The following is a 14,291-nucleotide window of genomic DNA, read 5'->3' as shown; positions in this document are numbered from 1 at the left end:
ATTACTTCAACCACCAAAATCTGTCTTCTTAGAGAGTAAAGCATTATATTTTAAAGAACATGAGATATTATGGCAAAGAATTCTCCCAAACTGGACCTTGTTACTTCTCACTGACTTGAGAACTCTAACCAGGTGGCATCCTACCTACTTGCAAGTTAATCAGAACAGCTTTTATTTACACACACTCAATTCAGTTTAAAAAAAAGACACCCATGAATCAATAATCACCGCACAGATCTGTCAGCACAGCTGGTCATTAAAGATAAATGTTTAAAACAGAAAATATTAGAGAACAAAGATGTCCTTCAACATCTGCTACTTACACAAAATGCCTGGAACAAAAGAACCTCCGCAGTCCAAGGAACTTACCGTCACAGACTTCAGCGTCATTCCATGGTAGGTGCCCATGGTGTCAATTTTGAAGCCTTCCGTTTCTATAAAGAGAGGGCGTTAACTATTAGATTTTATATATTTCATGATAAACAATAAATCTAAAGTAGTAATCCACATTATATCTGACAGTTCAACAGGATAACAAAGCCTTCAATCTATACGTATAAAGTTACATCACATACTTGTGAAGATAAAAACTTTAAAAGGAATATTAGTCTCAAAAATACATTTAATACACACAACAAGCCCAATATGTAGAAGCTAGTTAGGACTACCTCTACAACTGTGTTCAACAGTCATAGAGTTGGCTGGAAATATCAAAATTTAGACTGAATAAGATACTTTATAACCCCCAAATTATTTATTCCTAATATTCAATGACAGCACCTTTTAAAAGCATCTAATATCATGAGAACTTCTTCACTTATAAAAATCTGTGTTCCAAAATTATAATCATAGGCATATGTTACAGAATTCGTAGAAAAGCAATGTTGTAAATAGGGACAGGGGTTCCAGGACAGAATCCCAATATACCTTCCTGTGACGGGTCAGATATTAAATATTTTACACACTGCAAGCCATACAGTCCCTGCCACAACTCCTAGGTTTTGCAGCTGCAGTGCCAGAGCAGGGTGAGCACACGCAAACAAATGAGCGCAGCCTGATGTGGCCCAAGGAGAATCAGATTTGGTCTGGGGGCTGTAATTACTGACCCATACTGACGTAATTCATTCCAAATGAGAAACACTGTAGTGGATAAAAGAATGGACGACTGTCTTTCTATGGCATGCATTCAGTACATGCCTTTATCCAGTAAATGAGACCAGCACACAATATTCACTACATCAAGGGCATATCCTTTAATAAACTTAAATGGAGATTTCAGATTATGCAGGAAAAAAGTCATAAATGTTAAACTTCTAGTTGCTTCTATCTCATTTTTTCATTACAAAAGTCAAGACAAATGAAGATTCCAAGAGAAATTATACTGACATTAGTCCTACCCTCTAACCACCTCGCTAACGAGGAAATGGTTCCCTACCGAATTACCCAGTCTATCACACAGCCATCACCAAATAAGTCTTCACACGATTACTCCAATCTATGCTTCCCAAATTCTCAATGTATAAATTTATTACTGGGGAAATATGATTTGATATGTAGAGTTTACCCTCTAAGATAAATTTTTGAGAAAAAGAATTAAGGTTAATAATAGCAATTATTTATAGATAGCTTATTATATACCAGTTACTATTTCTAGGGACTTTATATTAAACAACTAGTTTAATCCCCACAATAACCCTGGGAGGCAGGGACCACTACCAATACTATTAGCACTGTAATGACACACAGGAGGAAACGGAGACAGACTGCAGTTAAAGTAACTTATTGAAATTACTCTGTAAAATGCCAGATAGTATCTTCAGGCTTTGCAGGACACACAATCTCTGTCACAATTCAATACTACTGTCACAGCACTAAAAGAGCCACAGATAATACAAAATGAGTGAGTGTTCCAACAAAACTTTTTCACAGGGACACAAAGTGGTACAGACACGGCCTGCAGACTTTAGTTTGCCAACCCCTGCTCCTGAGTTTCAGAGCACCCTGCCTCTCAAGCTCCGCACAACCATAGTGAGGGGAAGATAAAAAGTAAGTAACTTGCCTTCTTTTCCTTTGAACCTTTCCTGGTCGTATCTGTTGTAGGCAGCTGGAATAGGCTGTTTGGTACGCAACGTGGGATCCTGTAGAAAAATATAATAAATATGAGTCACATGTTAATATTGTTTAAATTATTCCCTAAGACTCATAATAAAAACCACAATAAGGGTATCCTTTTCAAAGTTTTTCTTCCGATAGCCAATATGACAAAAGTGAGGAGTAGACAAAAGAGGGGAGTCTTCTGAAGCTTATTTTCAAGATACTGTTCACGGCTAGAAAATTACCGTCCCTAGCAGGGACAAGGGAAATGACCCCAAGTAAACGTACACCAAAGCAAAAGCAAAATTCTTAGACACTGCAGAAACAAAAGAGGTGTACCTAATAATTTCATTCTAATTGCTTAAATTTCTTTACAAATTAATAAAACTCCCTCCAATCATGAATTGTTTTTCTTTGACAAAAAGAAATCTTTTAATTCAAAGTTTACTGAGCAGACACTTTGCAGTCTTTTAACTGAATTCTCCAAATTATTAATCCTTAAATTAAATAAAACAATGACAAAAGATTGTCTTTTATAAATGTACAGTGTAAGACTGAAATTAACAAAGGTGTTATTTTTTAAAAATACTTAGAAAAATATGCAAATCTAATGATGTATACCTTAATTCACAAATACTTTATCTAAGACTCATACTGAATAGTATATACAAAATAGATTAACAAGTTTATACTGTATAGCACAGGGAAATATATTCAATATCTTACAGTAGCTTATGCTAAAAAAGAATATGAAAACGAATATATGTATATTCATGTATGACTGAAGAATTGTGCTCTACACCAGAAAATAGACACATCATTGTAAACTGACTATATCTCAATAAATAAATAAATAAAACTCAGTCTGCAAGAATCTAAAAAAGCATATCCAAGGAATAGTCCCAAAACTGCTTGGGAAATTCACAGTATTCATAAAGACTGACATAATCTTCATTTTATTACAATGGGATGCTACACCAATTATTATAACAAATGAAACACACTTATTCAAGACTGTCACTAGGTGTACACCTCTGTAGTCAAATGCCAAACATTAAAATTTTCAAGTATTTTAACTATTATGGAAACACAGAATATTCACAGTCACGAAGATAATGATTGAACTGCTTTAAGATTTAATATGCATCCTACCAACTGCTATTCAAGACGTCAACCAATTCACAATTACAAGCACGCTATGTTTTACCATGGCAACACTTGCCCCACCAGCTTTCTCACTCATCTTTAAGCCCCACTAGACTACAACCTCAGAGGCAGAAGGACTGTGGGCCTCTTCATTCCTGTGTCTCCTTGTCAGCACACTGTCTGACAAATAGGAGACACTTAAATACTTGCTAGAAAGTCACCTGAAATATTTACCTAAATATCAGCAAAAAATTCACTACACCTGAAAGGTTAAATACCAAGGATTTCATGAAAAACTAAAACTATTAGTTCTTGCAAAGACTGTATTAGTGCTCTACAAATTTTGATAGACTTTTAAAAAATTCTATATAAAATAAAAAAGATTTTACTTGTATATTATTTTTCCTTTGCTGAATCTTATGAAACTGGCTGGAAGAATTTTCAACAAAATTGGAGGGCATGTGTGCGCTTAAATACAGGCTATACATTGTGCATGAAATTTACTTTGGGAGGGTCCCAAGTAGCTCCTCAGAGAGTGAGGCCATCAAACCTCACTAAGTGCTAGAACTAAGGCACAATGAAAGGACCAAATGGCCTGTGATCAGGAGAAACAAAACACACAGATACCAATCATTTCAAAAAGAGCCCCAAAGTGAAAGGTAGCAGACATTTCTATTTTTAACAATGATTAATGATGCTCCCAAACAACAATGAATAAATAGGCCAGCTATGGTTTACCTAATTACTCAGAAGACTTTTCCTTATTAATCCTTTTCAGATAACCCAGGTATACCTCCAGTTAAGAACCACCGCTGAAGTCACTTTTAATGGCGGGGAGGGTTTTTATATCCTTCCGATACACTGAAGCAGCAAAATGTTCAAAACCTACTGACTTGAAAACTTTAAGGTCCCAGATCAAGACAGTGAAGTAGGAAGACCCTGAGCTCACTTTCTCCCATGAACACACCAAGACTATGACCACACACAGGACAACTGTCTCTGAGAACAATCTGAAGGCCAGGAGAACAGGCTTTCTACAATTAGAACATAAAGAAAAGGCTACAACAAGATGGGAAGGAGGGACAGAAACCCAGCCTAGTCAGAGAGAAAATGACAAATACCATACGATTTCAATTATAGTGGAATCTAAAAAAGAAAACAAATGAATGAACCAAACAAAACAGAAACAGACTCACAGATACAGAGAACAAACTGGTGCTCATCAAAGGGGCTGGGCGTGTTAGGGCAAAACAGGTAAAGGGGATTAAGGAGTACCGACTTCTGGTTACAAAATAATTAAGTCACAGGGATGTAACATACAGCATAAGGAATATTGTCAATAATATCGCAGTAACTTTGTACAGTGACAAGTGGTTACCAGATCTATGGTTATGATCAATCTGTGATATATAGAAATGTTGAATCACTATGTTGTATACCTGAAACTAATATACTATTGTATGTCAACTATACTTCAACTCAAAAAATTAAATAAGCAAATAAACACTTTAAGATGCTTTCACAGTCACAATACTGAATAATCACTTTCATTAAAATTACTACATAAACAGCAAAACATCCCTACCACAGGTGCTGCATTTGGGGCCGGTCGCTGTTCAGGTGCACGCCCTTCTTCTCTGGCTTTTACTGACTGAAGAATTGCAAAAATGTTCTTGGAAAAATTCTGAAACAGAAATAGATTTTAATTAATAAGTCCACTTAAAATAAAAATATTCAGTAAGTTTACTTAATAAGCAATTTCAGACTAAGTTTTTTTCTATCAATTCTTCCCTGTTGTATCATTAAAAATTAATTATTACACAGATAAGTAAAAATCGACTACTACTAGGAAATTCATCCAAAGACCAATTATCATAAATTCAGTGTTATTCATTTTACTTAAAGTGCATAACTGGCTATAAATTCATTCATATTCTCTATTTATTTAAATATGTTAGCAGGAAACAGGTTAGCCCTTAAAAAAATAAAATTGTGGCGGATTTGTTGCCAATGGGGCTTATTCTAAAAGAAATTAATTCTTCTGAAAGAAATCAACTACTATATTCTCTCCTAGGTAAAATAAATTCCAGTTCTAATTTCAGACTGCTATAATTTATGAGATGGTCAAAGTTTTGAGATATTGTTTGTTAAGAGTGAATATGCAGTTTTCAAAGTTTTGCAAGTTGGAAAGCATTTTCAAAAATTTAACTTAATGAACTTTTGCGTGAACAATCTTAGCAACACTGAACAAAGCTGACTCATCTGACTACTTCCTTCCTTCATGAAATATTCTTTTTCCATCTGAGGCTCTCCCTCAGTTTCTCTGGGACTCTTCAAATTTTACTTGTCAATCACTTATCATTTTATGCAATATGTGCTACTATAAGCCAAACACCTTGCTTGGCACTCTGATACAAAGATAACCAAGAGGAACTTTTCCCTGCCCTCATGAACCTCAAATGCAACATGACTTCTCTTCTCTGGACGACTGAGAGCCCTGTTCCCTTGGCTTGGACCACCTGTCCCACCTCACTACTTTTTACTCTTCCGGTATCATCCCCTTTGCTCTTGACCAAGTGAGCCACCCGCCCTAGCAGCAGCATCCCCATAACGTCCTGTGCCACAATTACTGCTTATTTAGTTTTCTGTCTTCTGTTAAAGAACACAATCTCTATTAAAGCCAGGATCAACACCTCTCTAGTCAGGGCCTACCACTTGCCTGGCTTGAAGATGTTAAATAAATATTACACAAATAAGCACATACACAAAAGGGCAGACAGCCTGAAACACAGCTTTCACCACTGCTCCAGTTAGAGCCGTAGCAGTTCCCATAATTCTTTATGCACAGCAAATAAGTGTCTCACAACCACTTCCCACTCTTGAAAATTATGGCACCCCCCAAAGACTTTTAGTTTACATAGATTACAATATTTATCACATTAGAAATTTAAACTGAGATATTTTAAAAATGCTAATTTCTTCAAAAAGGGAAAAAAACTTATTCCATGAAAAAAATAATTTTTACAAAAAACTATCTTCCAAAATGCACAAGAAGGAAAGACAAGAAAGAGTGGCACTATGGAAAATTTAGGAAACTATGACAGTCACAGTAGAGAAAAGAAATCTCCCAAATTCTAACTTTCTCATGAAAGCTCTCATTTTATTATTGGCAACAAATATTGTCAGCTATTTTCTTGAAGTTATAGGCTTTTTTTCTCTCATTTTCTAAAAAATGTCTGCCAAATACACAAGTCTGAATAACACAGCTATTCAAATTTTTGAAAAATGGTTTTGTGTGTAAAAGCAGCTGGGTCAGCATGCAACTTAAACAATGTCCAAGTGCTGTTCGTGGAGACAACCGTCACATTCTGGTGTGCAGAAGTGCTCTGTATGGCCTGATTTCATCATAGAAGATACTAGAAAGATGTTTACAAAAAGGTCAAGTTTTAATAAATTTTAAAATTTCACCAAGGACATCATTAGTGGGTCAGAAATAAAATGGTTACTTGCAAAGTTTGGTGCCAATGCTCTGATTCATGCCAAGATGCCAGCAGGTAAGCAGCCACTACTTTTGCACCAGCAGTGCAACATCAACAAAGTGACAAATACAAATAAAGTCTTAATTCTATCATGAAAATTGTTAAAATTATGAAAATCAAATTTTACTACTTTAAAAATAATAAAGTACTACAATGAGAGAAACAAACTCTAGAAGAATCAATCAAAATGTTACTAGCTGTTTTTGTGTGGCATAATTACAAGCGATTATTCTTCTTCTTTTAATGATCTCTTATCAGTTTTTCAACAGTGAATATACACTAGCTTATGTAAGTTTAAAAGTGTGTTTTTAATGACACTATAATATGAGGTTGCCTTACATGGGGTGCTTGCAATAGTAATATAACTATATGAGTATATATTTTTATTTCTTATGGAATCCTGAACCTATCTCGTGATCCAGAAAATAAGAAAGCCCTGAAACCTGGGAATAATGAAGATCTGTCTAAAATCACAATGCCTTTTAGGGCTATGAGTATCTAAAAGGTTTTTTAGAGTTTGGAAGATGAAAACAGTATACAGAAAGACTATCAAAATAGTCAAAATAGTTGTTTTTGATTTTTTTAAATGTTAACACTCATAGAAGCAAACCTAGCTATCAAACAGTTCTTCAAGTATTAACTTATTTTTTAAATTAGACATTGGTGCCAGCAACACTTATTTTATAGAACACTAAGTTCTGAAACAGTGGTACAATCCTGCCACCTAGAGTCCAAAGAAAATTGTCATTTCAAAAATTACAATGAACACTGGCAGAACGTAAGTAACATATGCATCTATTAAGCATATTAGACAGTAAAAATAAGTATCTACAGACCACTTTATTTTAAATACAAAAATGAAAATCTACTTATGTTCTCTGATTTCTCTATAGTTCTAAGCTTTGGAGAAGGATTCTGACTCTTGACCTCAAGTACTTTGTAAAACAAGTCCAAGCACAAAAGAAAAAAAGTTCTTTCCTTCAAAAATTCTTTTCTAGTACTTTTATTCTTACTAATATGGTACAATAAACTTAAGGCCAGAATCCAAAAAAATCTGCAAACAAAACCAGTCTGCGTGCACCAATGTTTCGTTCACTTTCGTCAGTAATCTCACAACTTCTATAAACCTCTCATCAAATCAACTGAGAACAAGTACACATCAGTGAAGCATTAGCATTTAAGGGAAGACTGGGAGGCACAGAAGGAAAAGACATAGAAAGCAAGTGAGTGAGACAGAATCGAGGGAACCCTTTTGGAGATCTACTAAGATGCTGAATCTCCAGTATCTTTCAACTTTTCTCTTTCAAAAATTAAAGCACACTACCTCCTTTAATCAGCAATTCACTTCTAGGAATTAATCCTTTTGCTATATACACATAAATGTACAAAGGTCTATGTACAAGGATATTTTCTAATTCAACTGTCTGTAATCACGAATAGGAAGGGCAGGGAGGAGGAGGAGGGAGAGGAGAAAGGGAAGGAAGAAAGTACACAATCGCACAGGAAAAAAACAGAACACCTCCATTAATAAGGAATAAACAACATTGCTACAGCCACACAACAGAATACAATGTAAAATACACTCTATAAACGTGTGGTGACTGATTTTCATAATTTCTCTACTTTGTGAGGAAAAAATTAATAATGGTATTAATGACCAGAGACTTGCCGTCATTCCCTGTTCACTAGGTTTAAGCAAAAATCTCATCAAGAAGAAAACTGGGCGTCTCTTTGGATTTATGAGTGAGGTGGAAATCAAGAGACTCGCACTTTGATTCAGACTTTTTCATCAGCTTCCTTGGTGACCCTCAACCAACCATATGCTCAGATGGAATGGTGAGTATGGCCACCTAGAAATCTACAGTACTATCGATCTTTCAGACATACACTTGAACCCTCCTCCAACTAGGAAGTTTCAATCACAGAGTAAATGCACATGTTCACTCTAATGAACAAGTGAAACATCTGAATTACCTTTCCTGTGCTCTGTAAGATAGTTGTTCGCGTCCTCCACACTCTCTCTCTGCTGACAATGTCCCGGGTCACGTCTACTTCAGCGTCCACAAAACTCCTCTGTTTTAGGGCAGTGATGTCATCATCTAAGTCAGTCTTGATGGTAGATCTTTTCTTAGCCATAATTTTGGCTTTGATTGCGGCAATTTTTTCCACTGACATAGCTTCGGACAAAGACCTGAAAGCAACTTCTTTTTTAATACTCACAGCAAGGATCTCTTAAGCACATCATAAAATAAATGGTTACATTTATAAGTTCCTGGTAATAACCCTTTAAGTAGCAGATTTCGTTCTTATATATAAAACTGACATACTTGGTATTTTCTAATTATGTAAGACAGAGTCCATGTAGAAATATTACACTATAAGCAAACTAGTAATTTTTCTTAGAAGGAGCAATGCAAAAAAATTTTCACATTTTTTTCATCTCTTCCTCTCCCAAAAGAATTCATTAGTATGGCCTTTTATATATTACATGCTAACCCCCCCATCCATGCAAATTATACAAACACACACATGTGAGCACGTGCATGCACCACCTTGGAAGAGAAGTAAAAAAATTTCATTCTGTAAAGAATTCAAAGTTTAAGTTTTCCTTGAAATCTATTTCAAGGCTTCAAACCTATATGCCTTAGAGTATGACATATTAATTTTATAGGTGACAGAGGCTCTTAAATGCCACAGAAACATATACTCCTTTTAAAGTCTGGAAGATAAAAGGATATTTTCGTTTTATTTTTCTTCCTTTACTTCATTTTCAAATAACAAACAGAGCTTATGCCTTCAGAATTATTTGGAAAAAAAAAAAGACTTAGCAATGAAAGTATAGATTTAAGATAATAATCTTAAGCTTAGTGTCATTTTTCACAGTATAAAATAAGAAAAAGAGTTTGGATACCTTAACAGCAGTTGATAAGATTATTACTCTAATCACAAGATGGCAATCTTGAAATATGTTTAAACAACATGTGGAAAAAGGACAGGAATTCCTGCAGGTTTAAATACGGTAGTATTATATAGTATGCTTTATTTACATTAGGTATGAAGGAACTTTACAGCAGAGCTCAATGTGCATTAGCATTTGACTCATTTTAACATTATTAAACACTCATTAACACTAGGCATCTTCCCCTTAAAACCTAAAGCATACCAGCAAACCTTGACCCAAATTCAAATGCTTTTCTAAATTATAATCACATATGCACTGGACATTCCATCATTGGACTTGTACTTCCAGTCAAGATGAAGTAACAGGAACTGGATTAACCCTCCTGCCTTGAAACAACCAAATATACAGAACAATAGTTTACTCAATACTCGGTCAAGTAGTGAAAGACAGTGATCTCTGACAAATCAAACTAAATGGGGGAAGCCCTATGAAGGCCACAGTTTATGGCCTTGAAAGCTTCCAACATGGCACAGGGAACGAACCCCAGCAAAATTTAGTGAATTTCCTGATTTGAGAAAATGGAGCTGGGATTCCAGCAAGATCAAGGTGTTGGGAACTCACAGGCCAGAGTGCCTGAGAGGAGAGAGCTACACAGAGGTCCCTGTCAAGCCTTCCAGCAGTGGGGGGAGGTATAGGTCATTGGTCGAGCACATGCATAGCATGCACAAGGTCCTGGGGATTGAACCCAGGACCTCTACTGAAAACAAGAGAAAGAAAAGAACATGCTGAAGTTCCAGCAATTAAAAAAAAAATACGTATGAGGCCAAAGTATTCCAGCAGAAGAATACTGATTAGCACATAAGCACACGGAAGTTAAAACTATGAACAGAACCATCCAACAGCATTAGCGAAAGTACCGCCCAGTCTCACACCAGGTAAGGAATAGTACCTGCTCCCACCAATCAGACTGAAAACCTCACACTCCTGGGCATTAGGTAGAGTACTCAGCATGGTCTCGCCCCAGCATCAGTGGGGAATAACTACCCTAACTGAACACTGTTCAAATAACAAATCTTAAAATCAAGACTCAAAAAAGAACAATCTATTTCCGAGTGATTTAATTAAGTCCCAAAACAAAACTAAAGAAAATTCAGAAAAATACAAAAGTATCTAGCACTCAACGATGTAAAATGCAAAATATCTGATACCCAAAGATGATAAGGCATAAATTAATAGGAAAATATGAGCCAGAATGAGGAGAAACCTAAATTAAAAACAACTGTTTGCCAGTCCACAGATGCAGGACTAGCAGACAAAGACATTAAAATAATTAATATAACTGTTTCACATGTTCAACAAGTAGAGACATGGATCATACATTTAACCAATTTGTAGAGATAAAAAAATGTTGGAGACTAAAAATGTAATGTATGAGTAAACTACAGAATTACAGAATTTATCAAAAATGAACAGAAAACAGAAGCCAAAAGAAGAGAAGAAAGAGGAAAAAAAGGATCCGAAAAAAGAAAAGAGCATGAGTGAGCTGCTAGAACAGCTTCAAGCAGAGTGTGAGTAATCAGGCCAGAAAGAAGGAAAAAGAAAAATTATTTGAAGAAGCAATACCAAAAACTTTCTAAATTCAATGAAAACTATGAACCCAAAAATCCCCTCAAAAAGCTCGTTGTACCTCAAGCACAAGAACAATGAAGAAAACTCCCCCAAGTCATGCAATAATTAAACAGCTCGAAACCAGCAACAGAGAAAATTTTTAAAGTAGTCAGAGGGAAAAAAAGACACATTTTAAAAAAACAAAAAGGATGACAGCAGATTTCTAACCAGAGAGAATGTAATCAAGAGGGCAGTGGTACAGTATCTTTAAAGTTCTTTAAAACATGCAGTTTAGAATTCTACACCCAGTGAAAATTTTTCTAAAAAAAAAAAAAAGGGGAAATAAACTTTCAGAAATAAAAAAGCTGAAAGAATTAATCACCAGCAGACTTGTACAAATAGAAATCTTAAATCTTTCAGGCAGAAGGAAAAAAAGGGTACACACAGGTCTACAACAGGAAATGAAGAGGCATGGAAATGGTATACAAAATGGTATACAAAAATTACTATTTAAATCTCTTTAAAAGATAATAGTTCAAACAAGAATACCAACAACGTACACTGGTGTTTATATATAAGACGTATGACAACAGTACCACAAAGGCCAAAAGGAGAGGGACAGAAGAACACTACTGTTAAGGTTCCCACACTACCTGGGAAGCGATTCAACACTGAAGGTGGACTGTGATGCTATAAACCACCCACACTGAAGAAACCCCACAGCAATCACTAAAATAAAATAGTTATAACTAACCAGCCAAAAGAAAAGATGTAAAGGAACTACAGTATATACCATTTAATCCAAAAGAAGTCCAAAAAAAGTAGAAAGAATAGAAGTGACAAACAGAAAATAGCAGCAAAATAATAAACTAGAATTAAGCATAGCAATAATTATATTAAAAGTAAATATTTAACACACGGTACTTTACAGAAAAATTTGCTGACCACTGCTATAAACCAACAAGAGACTTCATGATAAATGAGTGACTTGGATTATGGAGTAATTTTTAAAAAAGAAAAGATCAGTATGATAACAGAATCAAGAAGGCTTTCCAGAAAACACAAGCAACACAAAGGCTTCCAACCCCCCCAACACTAAACACGCTCAGGCATCTTCGTCTGAACTTCGGGCACAGAGGCGCGCAGTGAGGAGCACACGATGTAGAGACAGCATGTTAATATCCCTCTTTCCATATATACTTAACTTACACTGACACTCAACTGCCTACTTTTACTAAAGAAGTTCTTACCTGATCTGTTCAGTCTGCACAATTCCTTCTTTGTGACCCTCCAAACGAGCAGCCAATCTCTCTTTATCAAGGCGTACACACTCTTCATCCTGAAAATAATCACTCATTAGAATTTTACAAATGCATTTGTAATAAAGGCTTAACACATATTACTCAAGTTCCTTAGGAGACTGATTTTAAAGACAACTGCAGCCTAGATTCTCAACCAGATCCCAAGGTTTCTTTCTCCGAGCGTAGTGCCTAGCAGGTATTCAATATATATTTTCTGAACTAAAAACTGTCTATGTAATACAGCTATCTGTGTTAAATTAATTTTGACTTGACAAATGCTCTGGAAAGAATTGTATTATGCTATTTCTTGCTGATTGTTAAAGTTACCATTATCCTAGCAAATCTGCATGTCTGCTATATTCAATTTGCTCAAGCAATTAAACCATGATTTCAGCTTTTTCCAAATAAGTGGCACCTCTAAATTCACTCATTTTGAATATAGTGGGTCACAGACTCCTTTCATACAAAGAGAGTTGGGGAAAATTTCAATTTTACTGCCACAAAATTGGTACCCAGCATAGTGGAGAGGCTAGGAGCCAGACTGCTGGGCTCTAACCCTGGTTATGTGAACCTCAGCACGTCACCTTTCTCTGAGCCTGCCAGCTCATAGCAGACACAACAGCACTGCTAACTCTGGGAGGCGGTGGTGAGGGTTACGTGACTATCACCACGCACAGAGCACTAACCATGAGCATCATTATCACTACGTTCTGCGACTCAGAGAGTGCTTATTCAAAACTACATTTTCTTAGCACCAAGTCTTGTCCATGGTTCTAACATACGTACCTACCAACCAACCCTGCCCCTTTAACAGGTACCTTTCTTATCCGTCCTTAATTGTGGGTGCTTTGCTGTGTACGTAGCAGCAAGAGGTACATTTGATTTTTGTACAAATGTGAAATGGGAAGACTTAGTTTCTAGTAACATTAATACTATTGATGACCACAAATGTTATTTCCACATTGTTAACTGATATGTAGCCAGTTTAGTCATTTCTCAGATTTTAAGTGTGCCTCTAATGCATAATCTTCCGTTTTCAGAGGGTTTTATATGTAACTGATCTGGGGCTTGTTACAAATTTAAACGAATAATACTGTAATTATACGACTTAAATTCCTAGGTTTAACTGTTTTACGCAGTACACTAGCTGGTCAACAAATTTTCTTTCCAACAGTAACTACATTTCTTACGTGGCTTAATTTTAACACGAAATATCTTCATTTACCAACACCAACACTTCATTTGGCGGCTATAAAATTCTACCATGAAAGCAAGCAAGCCGGTATGTCAGTGCTTTAGGAAGTGCCTGTGGTGAGCACTTGATGTGCACAGCTCTTAAGGGAGACGCAAAGGGGAGGGGACAGTTCAGTGGTAGAGCGCACGCTTAGCAGCACAAGGTCCTGGGTTCAATCCCCAGTACTGCCATTAAACGTAAATAAGTAAACAAATAAAGCAAACTCCCAGACCTCCTTATTCCAGGGGAAGGCAAACACCACCACAAAGCCCAAGTCTGGCCTGGTACCTGTTCTGTAAAATTTTTTTATGAGAACACAGCCTCGCCCGTCCATCTCTGCCTGCTAACACAACAGTGGCAGCAGAGCAGCTGGACAAGGACCACAAGGACCAAAAAGCCAGAAGTATCTACCATGTGGCCCTTTACAGAAAAAGTCTTCTGACCACTGATCTGGTCCAACACCTTCA

At 36.1% G+C, this 14,291-nt stretch overlaps 1 protein-coding gene across 1 annotated transcript in view; it reads right to left on the bottom strand.

Annotated features, from left to right (window-relative positions):
- Positions 1 to 14,291, bottom strand: part of CDC73 (cell division cycle 73) — an 80,552-nt gene that overhangs the window by 57,520 nt on the left and 8,741 nt on the right. The window contains exons 6-10 of the mRNA XM_032466787.1: positions 12,540 to 12,628; positions 8,754 to 8,970; positions 4,826 to 4,924; positions 2,060 to 2,138; positions 370 to 434 (exon numbers count right to left, since the gene is read on the bottom strand). Coding sequence (XP_032322678.1) covers positions 370 to 434; positions 2,060 to 2,138; positions 4,826 to 4,924; positions 8,754 to 8,970; positions 12,540 to 12,628 — 549 coding nt within the window. The remainder of the gene's footprint in view (positions 1 to 369; positions 435 to 2,059; positions 2,139 to 4,825; positions 4,925 to 8,753; positions 8,971 to 12,539; positions 12,629 to 14,291) is intronic.

Source organism: Camelus ferus, chromosome 23 (genome assembly GCF_009834535.1).
Source record: "Camelus ferus isolate YT-003-E chromosome 23, BCGSAC_Cfer_1.0, whole genome shotgun sequence".
In the NCBI taxonomy this organism is placed as follows: Eukaryota; Metazoa; Chordata; class Mammalia; order Artiodactyla; family Camelidae; genus Camelus; species Camelus ferus.
The sequence above is the reverse complement of the archived record's forward strand: the minus strand, read 5'-3'. Positions and strand labels throughout refer to the sequence as shown.